This window comes from Spermophilus citellus, assembly GCF_964194105.1.
Source record: "Spermophilus citellus genome assembly, chromosome: 7".
NCBI classification, from domain to species: Eukaryota; Metazoa; Chordata; class Mammalia; order Rodentia; family Sciuridae; genus Spermophilus; species Spermophilus citellus.
In genome coordinates this window covers 137,720,029-137,746,916 of record NC_138188.1, presented here as the reverse complement: position 1 = coordinate 137,746,916, position 26,888 = coordinate 137,720,029, and the positions used below count along the sequence as shown (strand labels likewise).

General features: G+C 33.3%; 1 protein-coding gene across 1 annotated transcript in view; it reads left to right on the top strand.

Moving 5' to 3' along the window:
• Window positions 1–24,916, top strand: part of LIPI (lipase I) — a gene marked incomplete at both ends in the record, with an annotated part of 55,050 nt that extends 30,134 nt beyond the window's left edge. Inside the window, 3 exons of the mRNA XM_081302692.1 lie at window positions 4,075–4,186; window positions 10,925–11,101; window positions 24,829–24,916. Of these exons, the coding sequence (XP_081158818.1) occupies window positions 4,075–4,186; window positions 10,925–11,101; window positions 24,829–24,916 (377 nt within the window). The remainder of the gene's footprint in view (window positions 1–4,074; window positions 4,187–10,924; window positions 11,102–24,828) is intronic.
• Window positions 24,917–26,888: the final 1,972 nt, after the last annotated feature.

Sequence of the window (26,888 nt, the reverse complement as noted above, 5' to 3'; positions counted from 1 at the left end):
ATATTTCAGCTATTGTGAATTGTCCTTCTGTAAACATTCATGTGGCTGTGTCACTGTAGTATGCTTATTTTAGTTATTTTGGATATGTGCTGAGGAGTGGTGTAGCTGGATCATATGGTAAATCCATTCCTAGTTTTTTGACAAATCTCCGCACTGCTTTCCATACTTGTTGCACTAGTTTGCAGTCCCATCAACAATGCATGAGTGTACTTTTTCTCTCATATCCTCACCAACACTTACTATCATTTGTATTCTTGATAATTGCTATTCTGACTAGAGTGAGATGAAGTCTCACCATAGTTTTGATTTGCATTTCCTTGATTGCCAGCGATGTTGAACATTTTAAAAATAGATTTGTTGGCTAATGGTATTTTTTCTTTTGTGAGGTGTGTGTTCAGTTCGTCTGCCTAATTATTAATTGGGTTATTTGTTTTTGGTGTCAAGTTTTTGAGTTCTTTATATATATTCTTAATATTAATACCCTACCAGAGGTGTGGGTGGACAAAGATCTTTATTGTGTAGGAATTCTTAATTCTTTCCTTTGCTGTATAGAAGCTTTTTAATTCGATGAGATCTTACTTATTGGTTTTTAAGTTTATTTCTTACATTTTAGGGGGCTTGTTAAGCAAGCAGTTCCTGTGCCAACATGTTACAGTGTTGGGTCTACATTTTCTTTGAACAGTTGGAGAGTTTCAGACCTAATTCTGAGGTCTTTGATCCACTTTGAATTAACTTATGTATAGGGTGAGAGATAGAGGCTAAGTTTCATTCTTCTACATATAGGGTTTTAGTTTTCCCAGTTCCATTTGTAAAAAAAGGATATCTTTTCTCCAGTGTGTATTTTTAGCAACTTTCTTTAGTGTAAGATAACTGTATCTATATGGATTTGTCTCTGTCTTCTATTCTGTTCCATTAATTTTCATGTCTGTCTGGGTTGTCAGTACCATGCTGTTTTGTTACTATAGCTCTCTTGTGTATTTCAAAGTCTGGTGTTGTGATGTCTCCAGCATCATTTTTTTTAAAGGATTGCTTTGGCTATTCTACATCTCTTATTTTTCCAAATGGATTTTAGAATTGCTTTTTCTAATTCTGTGAAGAATACCATTGGCAATTCAATGGAGATTGCATTGAATCTGTATATAATGCTTTTGGTTATTTTAATAATATTGATTCTCCAGATCCAAGAACAAGATGTAAAGTGTTCCTTTACATCTCTTGCATTAGAAATTTTCATATTCTAAGGTCTTCAGTTTCTTTCTTCAGTGTTCTATAGTTTGCACTGTAGAGATTCTTGACATCTTTTGTTAGATTCATTCCCATGTATTTTATTTTATTTTCTGAGGTTAGAGTGAATGAAATAGTTTTCCCAATTTCTTTTTCAGTGGGTCTATTATTGGGTTTATTATGTGTGTTGATCTTGTATCCTGCTGCTTTACTAAAACTTTTTATTAGCTCTAGAAGTCTTCTGGCTGTAACTTGTCTTTTCATCCTTTTCACAGTCATTTGCAGAGCAAAATGTTTACTCTGATAAGGAATGAATTCTATATTGATGCTTGATATAAATTTATATTCTGCTTTTGCTGTTTGGAATGTATATAGTGCTGTTATGTTTCCCTGAATATATTATATATCATATTTGCTGCTTTTATTTTTGCTTTATATGTAAAAATTTATCTTACCCCCATGGACTATTTTATTAGATTATATTCACAGCAATAATTTACCTCACAGATTCTTTGAATCTTTTCTTTTTATCTATCTTTAATATTTTATTCTGTGGTATTTTGCTTCCATTTATTTAATACTCAATATTAATTATAAATATCATTATTGCATTAACTATTCAATTTTATTTCCAAATTTATTTTTTCTATATATGTGTCTGGAGTTCTGATCCTACATTTCTTCCTTTCAATGTTGACTTCTTCCTGACATATACCCTGTCAGTGACTTTTCACTAGTGGTCTCTACCTCTATTTTTTCCCCTTGAAAATATTCTTATCTTTTTCTCACTTAGAAATGAAAACATAGTTTGAGATAAGTTCTATATCAACATTTTTGTTCAGCTTATTGAAAATATTAATTCTCTTATGTTCGTTCATTCAAGCTTTTTTCCCCCAGGTTTTATGAACCTAATTATTTCCTGAAGATAATCTGTCACTTTCCTCTTATTGTATTCATTAATTTATTTTGTTTTGGTGTTATTTTTCAATATTGATGCTCCCTTCAAGTCTGGATTAATTGTTAATGAAAAATCTGTGCTCTTTTAAATCAGAAATTCATGTGCTTCATATATATAGAAAATGTTCAGCAGCCAGCTGTTTTTCAAAATTCTCAGAGCACATTGGACTCCTTTTTTTTCTAGAACTATATCATTACAATCCTAGAGGACTCTTATGTAAATTGTTTGGGGTTCTTCATTAAATGACTTGTATTAATTTAAATTTCATGTTGTTATTATTTTCTTAACCTTAATACCTGCTGGGTTTGTATCTCGGTGGTACAATGCCTGTCTTGCCTTGGGTTCAATCCTTAGAACCTCAAAAAGAAGAAAAGAAATGATTTTAAAAAAAGATTCATACAGGCACAGAACCAGGAGGAGTAATTTCCCCTTTGATCACTTCAATGATGAGGCAGGAAATTGAGGTTCCTGGATCTCTACAGGGACCTGCATTTCAGCTCTGTCACTTAGTATCAGGTCTCTTTTTCCTTTGTGGAGGTTGATACTGCAGCCTCACTTTCCTTCATTCACCCAGTTCTCAGGTCCCAGGGCTTCAACTCTTATGGCCTTGAATTTTTTTCTTCATTTCTACTTCCTCCTTTTGGGCTTGATTTTGTATGAAAATATATATTGCTCACCTACCACTTCTACATATTTATAGTAGGATGGTGGCTTATTCTGTAACATTTTAATATACGGTGCTGCCAGAAATTATCTGAGCCAATTTATGGGTGAGGTGGGTGAAAATACTCTGCCTGAAGCTGGGCATAAACTTCAGAATAAGAAGTGTTTCTTTATATCTCTTGCATTAGTAATTTACAAGATGCAGTCATAAATGCATTACTTCATTTGAGGTAATTCTAAGCACAATGAATGATGTTACTTCTGACTGTTTAGTGGAAACAATTACCAGGAGCATTTATAACTTTTGTATATCTCACAGGAAAATTTACAGATTTCACATTATGTTTGAATATGTATATTGTCTTCTAGGGAAGACCCAAGATAACTGGCAGAGTCAGGGCTTCCTGTGTAATCCTGAAACTGTTGAGAATAGGGGTGATTTCACTAGTTTTGCCTCTGGAAGGTATACCATACTAAATTTTCATGAGGGCATTTTGAATAGGAGCTACAGTGAACTTACTCTACTGGAGTTATTTAATTTAATAGAGTCATTTAATTTACTCTTTCAGCTGCCAAAAAATTGGGGATGATGGTAGTCAAGCAGATGTAGCTTGGACTATTAATCAGATAATTAAGAAACCTTATCATATTTACCTTAGATATCTTATTGAAAAGTACAAATTGTTTAATTGGCCCAAATTTTGAATGTTGCTTATTTTCTGATTTGCAGATTAATTAGAATTTATTAGGTATTTGGCCAAATCCTAACCACAATCATGACTAGGTTCTTATTCTTTGTTTTTAAGACTAATCAAAAGTTGACAAACAAGCCAGGTGCAGTAGTACACACCTTAAATCCCAGCAGCTCAATAGGCTAAGACAGGAGGATTTTGAGTTCAAAGCCAGAGTCAGCAATGACAAGGCTCTAAGGAATTCATTGAGAGACTCTGGCTCTAAACAAAATACAAAATAGGACTAGGGATGTGACTCAGTGGTTGAGTGCCTCTGAGTTCAATTCCTGGTATTCCCTCCCTCAAAGAAAAAAAAAAAGCTGACAAACAAGCAAAATATATTACTTAAGGACAAAAAGAGAGCTTCTAATGAATATCATTTAACATATACAATATAGGACTAAATTAAATAATATATATCTCTGTGTATTTGTATATGTACCAAAATTAAAGTTTAAAAAAATAATGTGAATGGCCTTTTATATTTTTATTTCGTAGCTTATTATTTTGTTCTCAGTATAGTTGCTGTGGGTGAAGCTATGAGTGATGGCTATATTTCATTTAGATTATTAAACCAACTTGGAACCATTGAAAATCCAAGGCTCTATGAGTAAGTACCATTTCATGTTTTCTTCTTTCATACATTAAATGTTTGCTATCGTGAGTATCCAGTTTAGAAGATAGTACAAACAGAGTAAATTTCTATCCAAAGAGTATTAAAATGTTAGATATTACAAGGATCCATGTGTCACCTTTGGATTCTTTCATTTTAAAGAGGAAGATATTGAATATAAGGCCGAATAGCTAATTAATATTATAGAACTGGTTACTACCTCAGTTACAAGAGTACAAGAAGAAATGTTTTCTCTCTGTCTTTTCATTCTTTTTTTTAAATTTGGATGTGGGCATGATACCTTATTTATTTTTACATAGTGCTGAGAATTGAACCCAGTGCCTCACACGTGCTAGGCAAGTACTCTACTGCTGAGCTATAACTTCAGCCTCATCTTTCCATTCTTAATTCCAGTATTTTTCCTAACAATCTTGCTTTCCCAATTTCTCCAGTTTTCATGCAACATCATGTTCACAGTGGCGAAAGTGAAGGTCCAGTGGCATCAGTTAATAACCAAGTGATGCCATTTTAGTATTTCAGAAAACCATGCTCAGCCACAAAGTTCCTAAATAATAGGAGAGGGATGTTTTTCCTTAATCTTCTATTTAGTTTCTTATGCATGTGCATAATGTTATCTAATCATCTCAAAGCCAACTATCATGTGGGTTTCTTGAATGCCTGTGTGTTTAATAAATTCTTAAAGTAGGAAATTTATTTTCTCTCAGAAGTATGACAAACAGGTATGTGTTACAGTTGAAATTATGACTTCCAATATAGTGTGTTGGACTTCTAGAAAGTCATTAAATAACAGAGTTGCTTTCAAAAGACTCACAGTTACCATATCAGGTGATTAAATAAAAGATAAATTTTATTTTGCTATGACTGCACATATAATAGTTTGGTTTAACTTTTGAATGGCTATTGATGATATTGGAGTTTCAGGAGGTTTAGTTGGTATCTCAAATATTTGCTCCTGTCACATTTTAGGTAGTCCTAGTACCTGAATTGGCAAATTGATTAAATCTAATGTGTGAGGGACCTCGGACCTGAGTATACAGTGACATATAGATTTATTCAGCCATTAACTATGAACTAGGAAAAAGTTCCTGCCTATTTTATTTGCACAACAATAGCAGTGTCTTTAATATTATACTATTATTAACATTTAATTAAAATAAGAATAACATTAAAATATAAAAGGAGACACACTTTACAACTGATACAGTGTTTAAGACAAAATATTTTAGACCATGCACTACACAAAGAAAATGATTTAAAAAAAGTTCATGTTGATAAAAATCACTGAAAACTTCTGTACTGAAGTAAAATAAAGACCTTCCAACATGGAAAGCAATGATCATCCTCAGGAATAATATTCTTGGTTGAGTCAGGCAATTTTTAAAAACTTTTGAGAAAAATGCATTTTTTAATATTAAAAACTCTAACATTGATTTTCTAAAGTTAGTAAAAGCATTGCAGATAATTTAATGGTAAAATGAATGTAGTAGGGCTGGGGATGTGGCTCAAGTGGTAGCACGCTCGCCTGGCATGTTTGGGGCACTGGGTTTGATCCTCAGCACCACATACTAATAAAATAAAGATGTTGTGTCCACTGAAAACTAAAAAATAAATATTAAAAAATTCTCTCTCTCTCTCTAGAAAAAAATAAATGTAATAATAATGCAAGAGTACCAATTATTCTTGTTCTTTTCCTTTTTTAAACCTTCCTTTAGTCACTTAGAAAAGAAGATAAAAGAAATCAAATTAGAATTTCAATCCAGATTTTTTTTACTTTTATCAAGCCCCCGTCTTTTATTATAAAAAGCTTTAAAGCATTATTTATCTAATTTTGAACATTGGTCAAATGTGTTGTCATTGTATATATTATTGTATCATTGTATGTAATTCTAATTTGAGTATGTATATTTATGCATATTCATATAGTCAATTATTTAGTCTTATTAGAAATATGCTTTTTTAGCTTTGGTATGAATTTACTTATCTAACACATTATTCATCACAAATCTTATTCAGACATTTTACAGAGTACTAGAACTCAAACTGAAATAGTTTTATTGTTCACAAGGAAGGCACAGAATACTGAAGACTAAGCCATAATTGCATCTCTGAGTAATCAGTTTTATGATAGGATGTCACTAAATTACTGTTAAAGCACAGAGGAGAAGCAAGGGAGCATTTGAAAATAAGGTGATGGACTCCAAAAACAGAGAGAAGTTATTTTCAAACATAGGGAGATGGGAAAACACATAATTTAAGAATAGTGCACAGAGTAGAGTTCTCAAGCAGTTGCTTTGAATTTTTCTGGAAAGCAAACTTATGTCCTGATTTACTTTGCAAACATATGGAACACCATGGAGAAATGTAAAATATGGGAACATTCTGTGGTAAAATCTGCCCATCTAACCCTGGCTAATGGCTTTATTGTTTATATATTAATTATTTTGGGGATTTGAACTACATTTTAGATGCTCTGGGAGTCAGAAAATGTTAATGATCTTTTATTTGCCTTTCCAAAATTGAAACAGGAATATTTCCTCACTGTAGAAAATGTGTCATTTTATAGAATGGAGAATGAGAATTGCCTATAATTGTATCACCCAAGAATATTCACACTTAACCATTTTTTTAAAAAAATAATCATTCCACCCCTTCTTTCTCCTCTTTTCCCCCTTTCTTGTTCTTTTCCTTCTCTGTCCTCTTCTGAGCCTCTTTTTTGGTGGTTGTTGTTTTTGCACATGACCCTGTGGATATATTTTTTTATTTAGCAAAATGTGTATCTTACTGAAAATGTGGTCTGCATCCTGATTGTTATACTTAGTAATATAGTGTGGACACATTTCCTTTGTAACTAAAAATCACTTAGATCTTGTGAGACCAAAAGTATGAATATGCCAATGCAGGACTTTAAACAGGAAATACCAGTATTACAAGTTCAGATTGTAACAATTCCCTAGATGGATGAGCAGTAGGTAGATTAGAGGGAACGAGATTGGTGCCAAGAGTCCACAGATAGAGCTACTGCCATATTCCTATAAAAGATGAGGGGGCGTGGATCAAGCCAGTGGGCATGAAAAAGAAGTGTGAGACTCTAGAGGTTTTAAGGCTTACAAATAGTTATGTGGTATGTTTTTATGATTAAATGAACGTGAAAATCAAAAAAAGAAATCAATCTAGAGTAACTTCATGTGTGGAGCTTGGTGGCTATTTAAAAAGTGTATACTATTACATAGTAAGGTGAGACTTATTTAGGGATGATCCAATTTAATCATTAAATTAAAAAATGTTGAGAGTTTTCATAGCCCAGGAACAATGCTAGGAATGGGAAAGAAACTCTTCGACAAATTGGATCTCTGCCCTTATATGATTTCAGCATATAGGTTTTAAATTAATGATAGAAGGAACACAAGTATGTACATCATCCCTATTTTCAAACAATTTTATGTACATTGAGTCAGGCCCTCTGCTAAGTGTTTAGAATATTGCAATGAGCAAAACAGACTTGGTCCTCTCCTCATTAAGCTTGAAGCACAGTGAGGAATAAAAGGGTATTATAAATAAGTTAAAAGTAAAATTTGTCCAGGAAAAATATCTTGAGACAAATTTGTACTTAAGTATGGAAACTTAAAGTAGGGAATATGAATTAGTGAGGTCATTAAAACATTTTTGTGGGTATTTTTTCATTAGTTGTGATCTAAATGATCAATGGGTCACTGCCCTGCTGCATTCTAGGCTGGGGACCCACAAATGCAAAGAACTTGATGCAGAAAGCAGCACAAGCCACTCTGGGACCTGACAGGAGCTCTGTGTTTCAGAATAGGGGCAGAACAAATGAGAGGGGCGGGGAGGGAGAAAGATGAGATAGAGATCTCCCAGATATCGCAGGAACAAGAATTCATAGGCATGCTCCAGAATTTGTAATAAATTCACTGGACAAATGAAAATCACTGAAATGTTTTCATTGGGAAGTTTGACTGGGGCCAAGACTGTATTTTTATTTTGGAAAAACAATAGACCACATTGGTTAGAGAGAAAATTGGAGAGGGGATTGAGTGCTATTGCAATTATATATATAGGCAAGATACAATGGTCTCCTGGGTAAGAGGATTTGCAAAGGAGATAGAAAACTGAGATTGGATTCAAAGATTCAAGATATTTTTTAGGTAAGGTTCATAATAAGAATTTATGATAGACTAGATGTGGGGATTGACTGGAGAGTGGTATTAGTGATGAATCCTGATTTTTTGGGTAAGGCAATAGAGGGTAGTGTGAATTTACTTATCCAACACATTAATTTACTTATCCATCACCATAAAGATAATAATGCCCTTTAATATCATTAGGAAATTTATGTTTTGTTTAGATTTTATTTTCTTCTTGTGGTCAGGGGAAGGTGTTAGGGAAAATTATTCGTTTAGATTTGAAACTTCTAAGCTTTAGGCATCCTTGTGATATTCAAATGTCAAAGTGAAAACTGGAGGATATATGTTTCTGGACTCTCAATTTGAGGTAGCTACTTGGTGATCATGAGCAACCTGTTGGCATTTAAAACCACTGGGGTGGATGCAAATTGGTGGGAAAGGTAACATGTTCCTATATGGATATGTTGAATTTGAAGTATTGAAATCCAGATAACTTCTTGGAAAAACATTAGGGAGATATCCAATGACATATTCTGTGAAAGAGGAGGAGGTGGCTCTGCTGGGAGGGAGCTGGGATAAACCTTAAGGATAATAATGGCATCCTTCTTTGGGCCTAGCTGTTGTGAAGGAATAAAACAGGAGGGCAATAAAAAATAAGATATGGTAGGAAATGTTTGTTCTTCAGTGTTTCTGTATGAGATTTTCACCTTGGTTTAAGCAAGTCTTTCTTCTCTCAAAAGAGAAGCTTCTTTCAATAAGATTTTCTTTCCTTCCTTCCTTCTTTCTTTCTTTCTTTATGTTTTTACAGATTTTATTTCAATAGACTTTAAAAAACAATGTTCTCCCTTCTCTCCTTTCCTTTCCTCTCCTTAACTTTGTTTCTTTTCTTTTCCTCTCCTTCCCTTCCTTCTCTCATTCTTCTCCCCTGTTCCCTTTTTCCTCCATTTTGATCCACCTCCCCCTCATATGCTGCCTCCACTTTTTCTTTTCTTTGCTCTTAGTTTTATCTAAAGAAACACAATGCAGTAGAGTGGGTTGAGTCTCTTTGCAGACAGGTAAATCCATGTTAATTCAAACAATTCCAGGGACACGGAAATGAAGAATCGGCAGAGAAGCACCAGTGAGGCTGTTGACATCCCACGTGCTTGTCTGTCAGCTGTGTGACTTTAAGAAAGGCATCTGGATGCTCTGCTACTCACTTTTCTCATCTGTATAATAGTAATGCTCAGAATTCCTATAAAAAGAGTTGTTGAAATAGTTAAATGAGGTCTAATATGTGGAGTGTTGTTAGAATTCTGGGTACTTCATCAGTGCTGAGGAAATTGTATTCACTAAATATTACCCTTGATTTTTCTTTTGAATCTCTGGCTTTTATAGATTATCCCTTTAAGTATAGAATCTTTGATAAGATGGCATAGAACAGTGGAGTTATTATTTGAACTTCTAATCTATTTAAGGAATTGTGATATTGAAGTGTCCAAAGAAAGAAATGTAAAACAAATAATCTTAAACAAATGTATAATCTAGGCACTCACTCAGAAAAACAAGATAGCTCACTTTTTAAAAAAATTATTTATTTGCTCTTATCAGTTATACATGACAGCAGAATGCTCTTCCATTCATTATACACAAATGGAGCACAGTTTTTTACTTCTCTGGTTGTACCCAAAGTAGGGTCACACCATTCGTGCAATCATACATGCATGTAGGGTAATGATGTCCATCTCATCTCACCATCTTTCCTACCCCCATGTCCCTTTCCCTCCTCCTCTTTGCCCAATCTAAAGTTTCTCCATTCGTCCCTGCCCCTGCACCCCATTATGTATAAGCATCTACTTATCATAGAAAAACATTTAGCCTTTGTTTTTTTTTTTGGGGGGGGGGGTTGGCTTACTTGGCTTAGCATGATATTCTCTAACTCCACCATTTATCTGCAAATGCCATCATTTTATTCTCTTATATTGCTGAGTAATACTCCATTGCATATATATACCACAGTTTCTTTATTAATTCATCTATTGAAGGGCATCTAGGTTGGTTCCACAGTTTAGCTATTGTGAATTGGGCTGCTATAAACATTGATTTGGCTATGTTACTGTAGTATGCTGCTGTTAAGTCCTTTGGGTATAGAACAAGGAGTGGGATAGCTGGGTCAAATGGTGGTTCCATTCCAAGGTTTTTAAGGAATCTCCATATTGCTTTCCAGATTGACTGCACCAGCAGATTGGCTGCACCAGCAATGTTTGAGTGTACCTTTTCTCCCACATCCTTGCCAACACTTATTGTTGTTTATATTCTCGATAACTGCCATTCTGACTAGAGTGAGACAGGATATCTCACTTTTTTTTTCCTCAAAAGTATTCCCCCAATATATCTGTGGTAATGTATGTATGTATTATTATTTTATTAGGTTTATAGTAAATTACTGTTTAGGTTATTTTAATAAATATTTAACAAGTATTTTATTTGGCCTTTTCCATATCAAATTGTTTTCTAAATCCTGCCTCATTAGGATTATACTGATTTTAGACATAATGTATGTTTAAAATCATTAATATGCAAATTTTTTATTTAGGAAGAGCAAACCATTTTATAGACTTCAAGAAGTCAATATTCTTGCTCAATTTTTCACTGATGTTGTAAATATTTCAAGCATTGGTTTGACGTATTTCCAGACCTCAAATATACAATGTTCCACATGCAACTACAGGATCCAGAGTCTCATGTTAAAATCACTCACGTACCCACAGAGGTAAGACCACTCAATTTTTATTTCAATGTGTCATCTTTAACTTGAAAATCCCTTGTTAAGTAATGTTGTAAATATTCATGTATAAATATTCAAGTATCTGTTTATTGTTGATTTCAGACTATATTATACAGAGATATTAGAGTGTTCAAAAGGTATGAAATACATTTTTTTTTTGGCTTGGATAAAATTTATTTGAAATTACATTACCTAAGCAAAGAAAATGCACAGACACAATCACTTCCTAAGACAAAACAAACATGAAAAAGTGAGACAATGTGTGCCTTAGAGGTTTATCTCTAGTTTCTTATTTATAATACATTTTCACGGAGTGGTTGAGAGCTGTCCTTTAGGTGGTGTCCAGTGGTTGAAAACTGTGATGAAACACAGGGTCACAGCAGATGGAGGTCGTCATGACTTCTAGCCATTCATTCTTTCTCCTAATTTTATTACCCTTTGGTTGGGGAAGGAAGAAAGTCCATTTTCATCTGATGCCCCTAAGATTCTGGAGATAACTGGAGATTCAACACAAGAACAGAGTGAGACTCTGGGATGCGTACCACAACAGCATGAAGAGAAGCTGACTCTACACACTTTAGTTTTATAGTCATAGTCATCTGTCTTGTTTGTCACTTATGTCACTGTTGCCTCCATTCCTATTGAAATGTGACACCATCATGATCATCTGGGGTATATTGTCTTGGGGATCATCAGCTTAGCAGTAGTTTGCTTCAGCCCACTGACTGTTCTTGATTTCTTATACTCACAACTACAAAGGACTCCTTGTCCTCATGGTAGTGATGAACATGTTCACCAAAGAATTCATATCTCCATCAATAACACCCTTGTGAAGGTACTAGGAACACTGAAGAGCTCCTTTGTGAGTTGGTCACCTGTCATTTGCATGTGTGAGTGTTTCCAACAGTAAGCATCAACTGAGAGCCAGTAGAAAAGCCATGTGTGGATTGCTGGAAATCTTTCTTTACTTGACTATGATGCTTTCTCTTTATGTACTTGTGCATTTATATATCTGATTTCCCAATTACCTTCCTATGAATGTTGATAATAGTAAATACGAATTTGTGGAGAGTAAAAATAAAAATGATAAGTGATAAGAATACAGATTTACATGAAGTCTATATCAACAGAGAGGAGTTGGGGAAATTCTCTGAAGTATAAGTCATTTTATAACTTTGGGGGCAATATTTAGACACTAAAATGTCAACAAAATGCCATTATAATTACAAAAAACTAAGTATTATTTCATTGTCATTTGTCTTGGATTAAAATGTCTACAAAAAATATATGGACATTTTTAGCAGGAGCATTTTGCTTCATCATTCTCTACCAAAGTACAAGGTAATGATGGTGGTGAGGTCATGCCTTGAATGACTAAAACTGTAAATATTTCAATCTTCAACCAACCTCCATATTTACTTTGTTAAAGGTACAAGGTCTCCATTAAACACAAGCATAGAAATTGTATTTGCAGTCCCCAAAGCTGGGCTTAGAAGAGGTCAGAGTTGTAACAGCATCATATTGTCCTCATCTCCTCTGTCCATACCTTTCTGAGTGTAAAGATGGAGGATATTAATGCAGAAGTCTAGAGGTTGTAATTTTGCATCTTGTCTATAGACTTTAAGGGATTCATATTGTCCAGGAATAGTCTTTTTTTTTATTTGGTATCATAAATGGAAAGAAAAATGAAGAATTTTCTTCTCAGTCCAGAAGAAGCACCCAATATAAATCCTAACAAGATACCAGGCATTTAACAAGAATATTTGTATACAGAACAGCACACAAGCTCAAGATGAGCAAAAGAAGTTTTGTTGTAAGCATGAATATAGTAAGAAACCACTCAGACTCCATTCTTTGCGAGCATGGGTAAATATGGAGGTAGACATTCCACTTACTGTTTAAACTGAAATGAAATGAAAACACAACAACACAGGTAATAATACAGTGTTGAAAACAAAAGAAAATTTTACAATCAAGCTTTAGTAATAAGTTTACTTTAAAAATGTTTATCAAGGAAATTACATAAAGCATTGCTCAGGGTTCTCACTGATATTTAAGAAAACAAATTCAGAAAAGAACAAGTGAAGAATGATATGATGAAACAAATAATAGTGGTTAAAAGAGACTTGGCTGAGATAATTGAAATCAATATCAAAATTGGTATTGGTATTACAAACAATAAAGGAAGGTTAAATAATGTAGAAAATGCATTATAACCTCCTGAATAAGGAGATATAAATATTTGAGAATATTGGATAATATAGATATGGGAAAATAATTGAAATGCAAAGTGGATGCCTGATGTCACTAAAGAAGAGACAGAAGAGAAGTACTCCATTTGTGATAAAATAAATCTCCCTTTAATTGAAGAAAAGAAGATAAAGATCTCAAATGGAAAGGCTGAACTAAAAAGCAGGAAACCAAGAGGCCAACACTTAGACTATTCTTATAAAATTTATTTTAAAATTTTGATGATAAAGAGAATTTTTCAAATATTCAAAGAAATCTTTAGGGAGTGGAAAATTCAATGTTTTAGCAATGAGAGTTTTTATTAAATGCATGTGCAGGTTTAATGTGATGCCAATAAAAAATGTAATATTTGAATCTTCTAACCAATCTGAAATTAGAAATATCAAGATGAGCCAAGAAAGCTTGAGTAATTAGTATAATTTTATAACTTTAAGTGTGAAGCAGTAAAGAGTTTATCATTGCTTCCATGCAGCAATAATTTAAAAAGTCTGAAATTGGCAGATAAATTTAAATGTAGTTTAATGAATAAATAGAAAACCCCCAAATCTTATGGATGTCGAGGATAGCAGTCAAATAATGACACTATACCAAATGATTGACAAGTAAAAATTTTGACATTTTCTTATCACACATCAAAATTAGTTCCAAATATAGTGAAGTATTAAATGTAAACTGGTAAACAAAGAACAGAAAGAAATTTATAACATGTTTGTGTTTGCACTAAATTAAAGCTGAGATAGAAAACAAAAAAAAATGTTAATCAGTTTGCCTATATAAAAATCTAAAAAACAAGTATGTATATGTCAAAGATACCATTAACAAAAATAAAATAAGCTTAGAAAATTTTATAATGTATATGATATTGGATGACTTTAAACTATATGTAAGTAATTTTTACAAAACCTATTAATATGCATTTTAGTTGGAGTATGGAGTAAAAGACCTTCAAATTATTTAAAACCCAATTTCTGAGCTTATCTTCATTTATCATAGCCTAGATTCTCTGTCTTACATTCCACATCCAGTTTTGATATTGCTTGTCTCTACCTTCTAATCATTCTCAGAATTCATCCATTCTTCCCATCTCCACTGCTACAAACTCTATTAATCTGGACTGTCCGCTAGAAACATTTTAATAGCCTCTTACCTGTTCTCTTTACCTTAGCCAAATATCCTATAATTTATTTTTTTCCTTTCCTCCCCCCACATTTTTCTCCTTTTCTTGGGGGTTGGGTATTTGGGTTGAACTCAAGGATGTTTTACCCCTGAGCTACATCCTCAGCCATTTTTTCATTTTGAAACAGGGTCTCATTAAGTTGCTAAGGTTTTCACTAAGATTTCTGAGGCTGGCCTTGAACTTGCTATCCTTGGGCTTCGTTCTCCCCAGTTTCTGGGGTTCTAGATGTGCATCACTGTGCCTGGCCTATAGTTTGTTTTTAAAACAGTGCCCAGAGTGATCCTGTGAATGGTGGCTTTGGTCCTGTTAAACTGACTCACTTAGCTCTTCTCAAAGGCTTTCTTGATGTCCTTGGATACCCTGGACTGATACTCCTTACTGTAACTTCTCCCTCCATGCTATTCCTCTGGTTGGTTCCTCTACCTGGAAATTTCTGCTGCTTGATATGCCCCTGGCTAACTTTCTTGTTTCCAAAATTTTTCTCAAACATGGTTTTCTCAACGAAACCTACCTTACCATTCGGTTTACAGTGTTCCCAGCAGTCTTACCACTCCTAACCTGCTTCTTTATCATTGTAGCACTTGTTATTTATGGTGAACTCTATACTTATTCCTTATTTTTGTTGTTTGTTTCTCCCCGGAAGACTGTAAGCATCTTGAGGACACTGATTTTATCTCTTCTGCTCAAAATATTTCAAGTGCCTTAAAATGTGCTTGAGACATAATGGTCACTAAATGAATGGTTATTGGATGAAGAAATGCAGATGTATCTTGTCATAGAACAACTTTAAAAGTTGAAGTAACAAATGGTTAATAGAATCTTTAATCCTGATTGTATTCAAGTAAATTAAAATTAAGGCAAGGAAACATAGCATATTTTTCCCAAGTTGGCAAAACAAAGTCTGTTGTTGAATTCATACTGAAATTGCCTTCCTGTTTTACTGCTGGTAGGTATGTAAGCTTTTACACATATTCCATAAAAAAATTAGTAAAATATATCAAGAACTCCCAAATGTTAATACATCATTTTGTTTTTAAGAATTTATATTTTAGAGACATGGGGTGGTGTTTAAGAGCATCAACTCTGCAGTCAGAGTGTCTTGATTTGATCAATTAATTACTGTTTTTGTCATCTTGAACAAATGAATTAATCATCTGTGCTTTAGTGTCCTTGTCTGAAAATAGGAATAATAATATTTTACTTTGTAGAATTAAGAAGGTTAAATAGTATAAAGGAAATCTATAATAGATACAATAGTTTAGATATTTAAACTATTGCCTGGCATATAGTAAGTGCTATGTAAATGTTTGTTAAAGGAAATATCAGAAATATATATAAGTATTTCTATATAAGAAATGTATACACAGTTTGACTTACAATACTAAAATAGAAATAAATTAACTGCATTTGGTGGGATAATTGATACATTTATTATGGAATATCTATAGTATGAAATGTTAGGTAGTCATCAAAATGGGCCAATTAACACAGCATATTGTTTAATGACTAATTTTTTCAAATATAATCAATGTATTCCACAATTAGGAAAAAAATTAATGAAATATATTTTTTTTCTCTTGGGGGGACTTGATGAAAATAATTTAAATATATACTAACATAATAATTCTGTAAATTTAGTCTAAATATTTTTCTTATTTCATGTTAAATTCTCCAGTTACTTAAATGTAGTTACATATAGTTCAATAGTTTCAAGATTCTTTTGGAAATATATACAAGGATTAAATTTAACGAAGGGCAAGCATTTGAAGAAGAAGAGTCAAGAAGCTGTCTTTAATTTAGAAAATAGCCTCAGAAAGCCAATTTATAGTTACATACTTTGTGGTGAAATAGAGATTTCATTTTTGTCCTTTAAACTTCATGCCCAAAACACCAAAGAACTCTGAGAAATTGTGGGAATTGGTGCTCCAGATCTCTGAGGTGTATAAAAGTAGCAACTTTTGCAAAACCTCTGAAGTACATTTTTCCAAAATGTGTTCATACAATCTGAAGCTTTCTATCCTCACTATCCACTCCCTTGCCCCCCCCCCCTTCTCAAATGATGTGATCCAGTTCCAGGGGATTGTGGAGAGGTGGCATAGATAAAGCACCCCAATGTCAGTAGTGTGAGGCACATATGCATGTGTTTTAGTAAGCTTTTTGCTGCTGGGAATAAAAGCCCCAACCAATACCATTGTAGAAGAGGAAAACTTTGTGGGCTCAGGGTTTCAGGGATCTCAATCCATAGACAGCAAGCAGGCTCCAAATCTCGGGCTCAAGGTGAGGCAGAACATCATGGCAGACAATTTTGGCAGAGAGAAGCAGAACTCACTCACATGATGATCAGAAAGCAGAGAAAGACTCCACTTGCCAGATACAAATATATACCCCAAGGCCCAATAGCCCCAAAGCCCAACCTTCTCCAGCCACACCCCAGCTGCCTTCAGCCATCATTTAATCCCATCAGGTGATTAATTCACTGATTGGGTTAAGGCTCTCATGACCCAATCATTTCTTCTTCAAACCTCCTTGCAATGTCTCACGCAAGAGCTTTTGGGGGACACCTCACATCCAAACCATAACAGTGCATTTCTGTATGGAGTGTAAGGCACACCTTAACAAGAAGAATCTAACAGGTTTAGGAGGCCTGAAATCAATGCTCCTCACATGTACCAGTATAGTCACTACTAAATAAAAAGAAAATTAAGTCTATTTTTAGAAATACAATTTAATAATCATATTAAGGGAAAGGGCATTTTATTTATATTTTACTTCTAAAACTATTTGGTTTAAATCATTTTTTTTTCCTGTAGTTACATTACATAAGATTTTTTTTTTACACCAAGTGCATTGGCACTTGCCTGTCATCTGAACCACACAGCTGGTTGAGATGGGAAGACTGTGTACCCAGGGCTAGCCTGGGCCACTGGTGAGACCCACATCTCAAAAAACAAAAACAAAGAAACTAAAAAACCAAAAATAAAACGAATGATTTTTAAAATTATGAATAATTGCATAAAATGATAGAAAATAAGAAGTTCCACTGAACTATTGCACAGCAGGGTGACTATAAATAATGATAGTATTCTATATATTTCAAAAATCTAGAAGAAATGATTTTGAATATTTCTATCATAAAGAAATGGTGTTTGAGAGCCGGGCACAGTGGTGCATACCTGTAATCCCAGCAACTGGGGAGTTGAGGCAGGAGGTCCTCAAGTTTGAGACCAGCCTCAGCAACTTATTGAGACCCTATTTAACTTAGTGAGACACTGTCTCCAAAAATAATCAATAAAAAGGGTTGGGGGATATTGCTCAGTGGTTAAACACCCCTGGGTTCAATCTCCTTTACCTTGAAGAAATGATGTTTGTGGAGACAGACATGTTTAACCTGATTTAAACATTACATAGCTTACATATGTTTATATACGGTAGTCCATGAAACAATTTTCATCGTTTTGTTTCTGTTAAAAGGACTTAATTTAAATTTAAAAAATAAAATAAACAAGTCTCTCCTTAATTTGCCTGGAAGTTATTATGAAATAATTTATGGTAGTAATTGTGTAATTGCACAGTGTAATCAACAATTTTAAGGTGGTAATCCTGAAAACTGAAGCATGTATATTTTAACTAACTATTTTAAAACAATTATATTATTGCATAAATATTCAATTCTCAATTAAAATCTCAATAAAATTTGATTAAAAGTATATTACATATGTAGATAAGTGTGTTTAATGATCATTCCTTCTGGTTCATAAAATAATTGCTTTTCCTACTATATTTGTCTTGTAATTTGTTTCATACATTTTCAGTTACATAATATGTGTAAAGTATATATTTTGTCCATAGTGGATACTCCATCTTTTCTTCTAATTTTTCTTCCTTTAACTGTTTAGTCCCCAATTTACCTTTCTATACACGTCCTTGCATCTGTAAATACATAGTTCAATCAGCAGACAGACCAAGATAATAATTATATGAAACATATTTTCCCATTGTTGAAATTATCAATAAAATGATTTACAACCCTATTCCCAATACTTCTGTGAATAGGTTTTATTTCATAACCATATAAATTCTCCTAGCTTCTTGTAAATATTGCAATTATTAGAACACTCTCGACTTCTTATCAAGGCTCTATTCTCACTTCTACCACTCTGGTAACTGCAGTGCTATGCATTCTAATCCAAGAGAGTTTGGGGTGGATATAGGAAGACTGAGCAAAACTAAGAAATTTGGAAAAAGGAATCTTTCATTGATTGAAATTGCATCTCATAAGGTAGAATTTATCTTCAGAGTTATTTATCCCAACTTTAGTTTAACCTCTTCCTGCAGAGAATTGAAGGGACTTTTAGTTTTATCCAAGGTGCAGGTTTTAGACAACACACGTGATTTAAATGCAATATATTGTGTACCAAGGATGGATAATTTTAAATATTTGAGCACTAAAGATACATTTTTTGAGAATTTTTATGTGATTGAACTGCTTTCTAGGTAAATAATCATGTGAACATTTGTATATAATATGCTAAATTGCAGATGCTATTTTTTGTGATATTTAACACAATCCTTTGAGATATTTTGTTTTATTTAGCCAGGAGACAGAAATTCACTAGTGGAAAGAACATATCTAAGCTTTATTAGCTACTTAATATATTCTAATATTCACTGCAGAACTTTTGAAAGTTTTAATTATTATATCATCCTTCAAATAAAAGATAACAATTATTAATATTTTGTCATATTAAGCATATAAATATAAGCATGCATGCTACAATTAAACCATGCATTTAATTTTTTATATCATGGTAGAAGCAGGGTCTATTTGTGAAATCATGCAGTTCTATTTATTGACTGCAATAAAGTCAGGTATTCACTGTACCTGTGGACATCAACATGAACACAATGTATCCAACCTGCGCTGCACTGTGGACCAGGCTATCAGCCATTTTTTTTTTCTTTCTAACTATAAGTTAATCGCTACATTGTATTTCACCTTTTGTGGAATATTTAACCTTATATTTCATGATTTTCAGATCCTTCATTTTTTTACAATGTGCTATTATGATAAACAATGAATATATGTACATATATGACTATTTGCATTTTAAGCAATTTTCTTCTTAAGTATTCATAGTTGAGAGATTAAGGAGGAGAAACATTTTCAAATATTTCATTTCACCCCATAATGCTCATACCTTTATTCAGACTGTTGGAGAACCTATAGGTAGTCCCTGTTCTCCCAGTGTATTTCCTTCTTTAAGATCACTTATTATAGTTGGTAAAGGAAACAGAAGAGGCAACACAGATAACCACCATTATATTTGATTCATTATCAAATAGTGTGTAAAATTTATTCACAGGTTAAGAAGTAGAGTGAAGTTATTGGGATATGCCCCAGTGTAAAAAAAATGCTCTGGTTTGTAATTTTAAATTTAATGTGAAATCTAAACCATGGATAGAATATGAAAATTCACTACGTTTATGAAATTTGGAAGCAGTTGTTTCTACTCAGGAAAAAGATATCTAAATACATTTTGTGGGTGTGTAGCAAAACTTAACATTCCCTACCGGCTGGAGATGCTAACAGATGCTTAGATGAAAGTATGCTGTAAGTTTAATTACCTAGATAATTGCTATAACCATCTAGTGGATTTTCCTATTTAGATCTGTCCATACAGATAATGTGCAATTAATGAGAATTATCACTGCCAAATTATTGTAAATGTGAGTTATAAAAATGTGATGCCTTATGGTCTAGATTAAACTGCAGGCACTCAACAATAATTATTTCTATAATGAGTGTGATAGAGACTACAAGAACTCTTTCCTTCCAGACAGTTAAGTAGGACTTTAGAATTTAGGGAGTGAAGAATATACATGGCAGATGTGACCTGGGATGCCTTCTGGAGAATAATCGGGCTACGTGTCCCCCAAAACTCATGCTCTCAAAAGAGAGTACAGAAATCTTCAGAAGTGAAACGATTAGATCACAAGAGTCATAACCTAATTGGTAGATTAATCCATTTGATGGATTAATGAGAAGTAACTGTAGGCAGATAGTGAAGGAAGTAGGTCATTGGGGGCATTCCTTTATAGTTTATGTTTTTTCCCCTGGCACCTCTCCCCCTCAGGACCCCTGACCTTTCCTGACTCTACTTTCTGTCTTGAACTGAGCTGCTTTCCTCTATCACACCCTTCTGCTATGATTTCTGCCTCAACTTGGGCCCAGAGCTATGGAGTAGGCCAACCATGAACTGAGGCTTTGAAACTAAGCCAAAATAAACATTTCCTCCCCTAAGTTGTTCTTGTCAGGTGTATTGGTCACAGAAATACAAAGTTGACTAAAACAGTCACAAAAATTCCCTGGTACTGCCCCTTGGTTTTCCACACCATTCGCCATCGCCACCCACTGACAACCAGTCTGGTATTGCCTTTTCCAGATATAAACAAAATATGTTATATTATGTAAATTGAATTGTATAATATGTTATCTTTTAGGTGTGGCTTCTTTCATTTAGCTGCTTAAAATTTATCCATATTGCTGCTCCCATCAATGGAATGTGTAGATGAGTAGTGTTCCATTGGTGCAAATAGACCACAGTTCATTTATCCATTTACCAGGTAGAGGTCATATGGCTTCCTTGAAGTTTTTGTTGTCTATTAATAAAACTGCCTTAAATATTTGCATGTAAGTTTTTATGTGAACATAGTTTTTGTTTCTCTTAGATAGATATCTCAAAAATGGATTGCTGGGTGATATGTAAGTGTGTATTTAACTTTATAAGAAACTCAGTGATTTTCCAGAGTGACTATATACACAGAAGTTTTATTCCTCTCCTGCACTCAAACTGTATTTTATCAGTTTGTTGTGTTGTTTTGCTTGCTAGTTGGTTTCATTTTAGCTCTGCTAATGGGTGTCTAGAGGCATGTTGTCATTTTAAATTTTCATTTCTCAAATTAAAATATGACTTTGGTGATGTCTGACATTTAATTGAGGGTATTTACATATTAATTTAATGCAATAAGTGATATGGCTGGTTTTAATTCTATTATCTTGCTGTTTTGTTATCTATTTTTCCATTAGTTGTTTCATTTTTTCTTATTATCCGTCTTCCTTTGGATAAATTGAGTAGTTTTATGGTACCATTTTATCTCTTTGTGGGTTGTTAGATATGTATCTTTGTTTTATCATTCTGATATTTTTAGGGATTTGCATTATAATATTTTGTTTACTATAGTTCATCTTCAAGTGGATTTTATCATTTCACATGTACACAGTAGCATACTTCCAATCTCTCACCCAGCTTTTATGCTGTTGTTGGAAAACATTTTCCTATACATATGCTAAAAACCTCCATAATACACTGTATCATTGTTGTTTGAATGATCAATTGAAGAGATATAAGTAGTTAGGAAAAATCATATATGGTTACTCACAGAATTTCCATATCTGGTCCCTTCAGACCCCTATGTAAGTACACGATTTTATCTGGTATAATTCTTCCAAATTGAAGTAGCTTCTTTAACATACTTTTTTTTTTTAATTTTTTTTTAGAGAGAGTGAGAGAGGAGAGAGAGAGAGAGAGAGAGAGAGAGAGAGAGAGAGAGAGAGAGAGAGAATTTTTAATATTTATTTTTTAGTTCTCGGTGGACACAACATCTTTGTTGGTATGTGGTGCTGAGGATCGAACCCGGGTCGCACGCATGCCAGGCGAGCGCGCTACCGCTTGAGCCACATCCCCTGCCCAACATACTTTTATACTACAGGTGTCCAGGTGGTAAATGATTTAAGTTTGGGGTGCCTGAAAACATCTTGATGTTGCCTTCATTCTGGAAAATAATTTGAGTACAGAATTTACATTCATTATTTTAACATTTCTATACAATGCAGCATCTACCAAACATTGATCCTAATGAGAAACCTATTGCTCTCCTTTCTTTTGTTTTAAACCCAGAGCCTTGTGCATGCTAAACAAGTGCTCTCCCACTGAGATACATGCTCATCCCTGCTTGCTAATTCTTGATTAACTGTCAGACATTGTGCATTTAATCATGTGGATTTTCTATATTTGTGTTCCTATACATTTTCTTGAGGTTTATTTTCAAGCTGCTGTTAAGTTATCTGTAGTAAAGTATTCATTTCTGGTCCTCTTTTCAACATGTAATTAGGCAGCCAGGTCTGGCCAAGTGCTCAGTCTAGGCTCAATAACTTGCACTACTTAAAAAAGACTTATTTGTGTGCTTTATCTTGTGCCCTTGGATCATTGGTTTTTCCCACTTGGAAGGTAGGAACTGGCACTATTTTTGTTCCTGTCTTGGTGTATAGAATCTTATCCTAAGTAAAACAAAAAAGTCTCAAAAAGAGATTTTTTAACTGAAAAAAAAATACATTCCTTTCTTATAATTTAGTATGTTATATATGGATTAAAATTAAAAACTATGTTGTATTTAAAATTTAGGGGCTATTTATTTCAGGACTTCTTCCATTATATTCATTAAAGTTTATACTCTGTCAAGGTAATGTGCTCATTTCTGTGAATTTATGGTCAGCAAAACACTGGAAATGTAATAGTATACTTTTTGAGATTAAAAAAGTAAACACAATATTCTTCTCAAAGTAGTTTCACATAGATCATACATTATCTTCTAAATTATGGTGTTTTAATTTCATATTGTTTGGAGAGAAGGAACTATTGATAATAAAATAAAAAGGTGGTTATATGTTTTGGTGAAATTTAACTTTGGCAGGCATTGCAAACCTGCTAAAGCTTTTTTTTTTTTTTAATGCTTTCAGAGGCTTTATGAAATGTGGAATCTTTAATAATGGTGTGTATTTACTATGTTAACAATAGAATACATATCAGTGGTCATAAGGTGTGCATTTTCATTCTATTGTAAAAAAGAGACAAAAACATACTTGCCTTCATATTATATTATAGATATGAAACAGAAAAATTACTAAATGACAAAGGTAACATTTCTAATGACATGTTTACTGAATTTGATAAATTTAAAATGAGATGAGTCTAGGAAATTCAGTGCACTGAAAGTACATTCAGTGATAAGAACAGATGACAAGTTATCATAATTGTATATACATTTGTATGGGGAATAAAAAAATAATTCCTCTACTTATTTCTTAATGGAGAAGGATAACATCAGATTTCTTAATCATATGCAATTATTCTAAAGATAGATGTGCACATTTTACTCTCTGATAGCTTAACAAAAAACTACTTTGCCAACATCCAAAAGATCTTCCATATTGAAACATTATTATTTCAAATTTACTGTTAGAGTATTAAAATGGAATTTCAAATTGCCTTTATTAGTCCAAATGGAAAATACTGTACTATCCTTTATCAACTTCCATAAATGAAGATGAATGTCTATCTTTTATGACTTTTGTGACTTCTAAGAATGTGTAGAAATTTAATTTGTTATTTAAAAAATGAATGATTTAAACTTAAAATGCTCTTGAGTGTTTACAAAATGTGTTCAGTGGTATCTTAACCAAGCTGGGAGGACCGTGGGAGCCATGGACCTTCTGAATGAGAGTTCTCCATGTCACATTAAGGTGAGCTGCCACCACCTCTGCAGTCCCTTTTCTTTAACTGGTGATGGTTGCTGATACAGATTTTTTAAAATTTATTTTTACTATTTTACTTTGTCTTTTATTGAGATTTTACCACCTTTTTTCATTTTAGCTGATCACTTTTTTTGAGAGTTTTTCAAGACATTAAAAGGAAAATTTATAGCTTGACAAGATGCCTTATCTTGTATTTGAAGATACTCTCTTCACGTACACTCTTCACGTAGTATACATATAATCTCTCCAAGAGAGATTGTATTGTTATGTCCATTTTAATGGGTGGCAAAGAAAAAAAAAAGGACTGATTGAAGAATTTAGGCAAAATTTGCCTATACAATTCACTTCACTCTTCTTTTGAGGTAGTCATGAGAGTGGCCTGGCCACTTAGTGAATACAGGTTAAGCTATTTCAGTGTCCAACTATGTCTCCCATACAATGTAAACTTCCAGTAAAGCAAAAAGTACATATGCTGAAATGGAGAATTTCTTCTTCATCAGTGTTATATCTTCTTCATCCCTACATGACTAAATTAGATGGAATGTCTTTGAGCCTGTAGGTTTGTTGGAAATCCCTGCATTTGGAGAACTAGTTAGTTACAGGCATAGACTATCCTAATACTTCTATAAAAGGGAAATAAAATTTGTTCTTTTACTAATCAATATATTTCTCTCTTTTTTTTATATTTTACAGACCACCACTCTGCAGGTATAATTTTACACTTAAAGAGGGAAAAGAAATATTTCTTAAACTACGCGCATGTACACCAAAGAATATTTAAACTCCTTCTCCCATCAACTGTAAACTTATTTGTGAATTAAAGAACTTTCAAATTAGAAAAATACCATCATTCTTTCTTTTAGAATGCATTGTTCAATCAGATGCATTGAGTTCTTAAGTAAAATTTTTAGAATCAAGAATATTAAAAATAAAAATGCATATGAAAAAATATTCTGAAGCAGTTTATTGCTCTTTACCTCATCTACTTCCTAAATCATAGACTTACCATTGAATGTTTACCTCAATTTGTTATTTTAGTAAATATGTTAAAAAATTTTCTAAAGGAAAAATGGTGAAGAACTTAATGGGTCCCTTCTAATCAATATCATTGTACAACTCTGCAGTAATAAATTAATTTTTAAAAAATTTATAAATTTGGGCTAATGTAATCTTTGTAAATATAAATACTTGGTACTTTTGGTAAAGTTTTGTAAATAAAGGATTTGCTAGTATGAGCATAATAAATAAATAACATATAGGCCTCTAAACTTGTGTTTAAATCCTGTGTTCATTATTTATTAATGTTGAAATCCTGAGTAAGTTAATTTATTTTACCATGTCTCAATCATCTAAGGAAATTTTGTGAAGATTGACTCAATAAAGCACTTTGAATAGTGTATGTCTATAATAATGATAATAAGAATGATGATAGCTATTACATATATTTATCATTGTGTTCTTGGAAAATATTAATTAGTTTAATATTACAAAAACTCATGAAGTTAGTCTTGTTTTCTCCATAGATAAAGAAACTAAGGCCTAGAAATGTTCACTGACTTACCGAGGATCACACATAGAACCAGAAGTCAAACCTAAGAAGTTTGGGTTCATAGTTTTTTTTTGTTTCTTCAAAGTTTGATGTGTGTTAACCATATTAGTAGCCATATTTATTAATGATCACATTCAAAATAATAATATGAACACAGTTGAAATTTTCCAACTTATCTGTTCAGTTCAAGAATTTCTGGGCAAGGATCCCTCTCACTTATGTTTCAATGCCCTGTCTTTTATGTTTTCCTCTGAAGCGGACTATCAACAATAGTCGGTATCTATAGTATTTATTGTCTACTGTTATGGTTTGCATATGAAGTGTCCTCCAATAAACTCAGGTAATAGACAATGAGGAATGGCCAGAGGTGAAAGGATTTGATTATGTGAACAGTGACCTAATCAGTGGATTAATCCATTTGATGGATTAATACTTCAAAAGGACTACTTACTGGGTGATAACTGGGGCATGACAGGAGGAAGTAGGGCTCTGGGGCATGCTATTAGGGATTACATCTAGTCCCTTGGGTTCAAGTTTCTCTCTCTGTCTGCTTCCTGGCTGCTATGAGGTAAGCAGCTTTCTTTCACCAATCCCTTCTGCCATGATGGTCTGCCTTACCTGGGCCACAGAGCAATAAAGTTGGTCAACCATGGACTTAACCTGTGTAACTGTGAACACAAAACTAACTTTTCATCCTCTAATTTGTTATTGTCTCGTGTCTTAGACACAGCAATGAAAAGTTAACTAACATACCTCCTGTATTAGTTTTTCATAGATTCCAGAACAAAATACCATATATTGAGGGGTTGAAGCAACAGAAATGTATTTTCTCAGCATTCTGGAGCCTAGGAGTGCAGGATCAAGAGTTGGCAGGTTTGGTTTCCTGTGAGGCCTCTCTCCTTGAAATGCAGATGGCTTCCTTCTTGTTGTGTCTTTTTAAGGCCTTTCTTATGTGCATATTTATCCTGTGTCTCTGTATCCAAATTTTCTCTTGTTGTAAGGTTGCTTGCCAGAATGGATTAGGGTCCACCCCAATGGCCTCAGTTTAAATTAATCCTTACTATAAAGGTCCTATCCCTAAATATAGTCACATTTGGAAGTAGTGAGAACTAGGGTTTTAACATGAATTGTAAGGGTACACATTTGAGTATGTAACCCTTAACTTAATTACCCACTTGAAGATGAACTGGGGCCATTGTGGGGT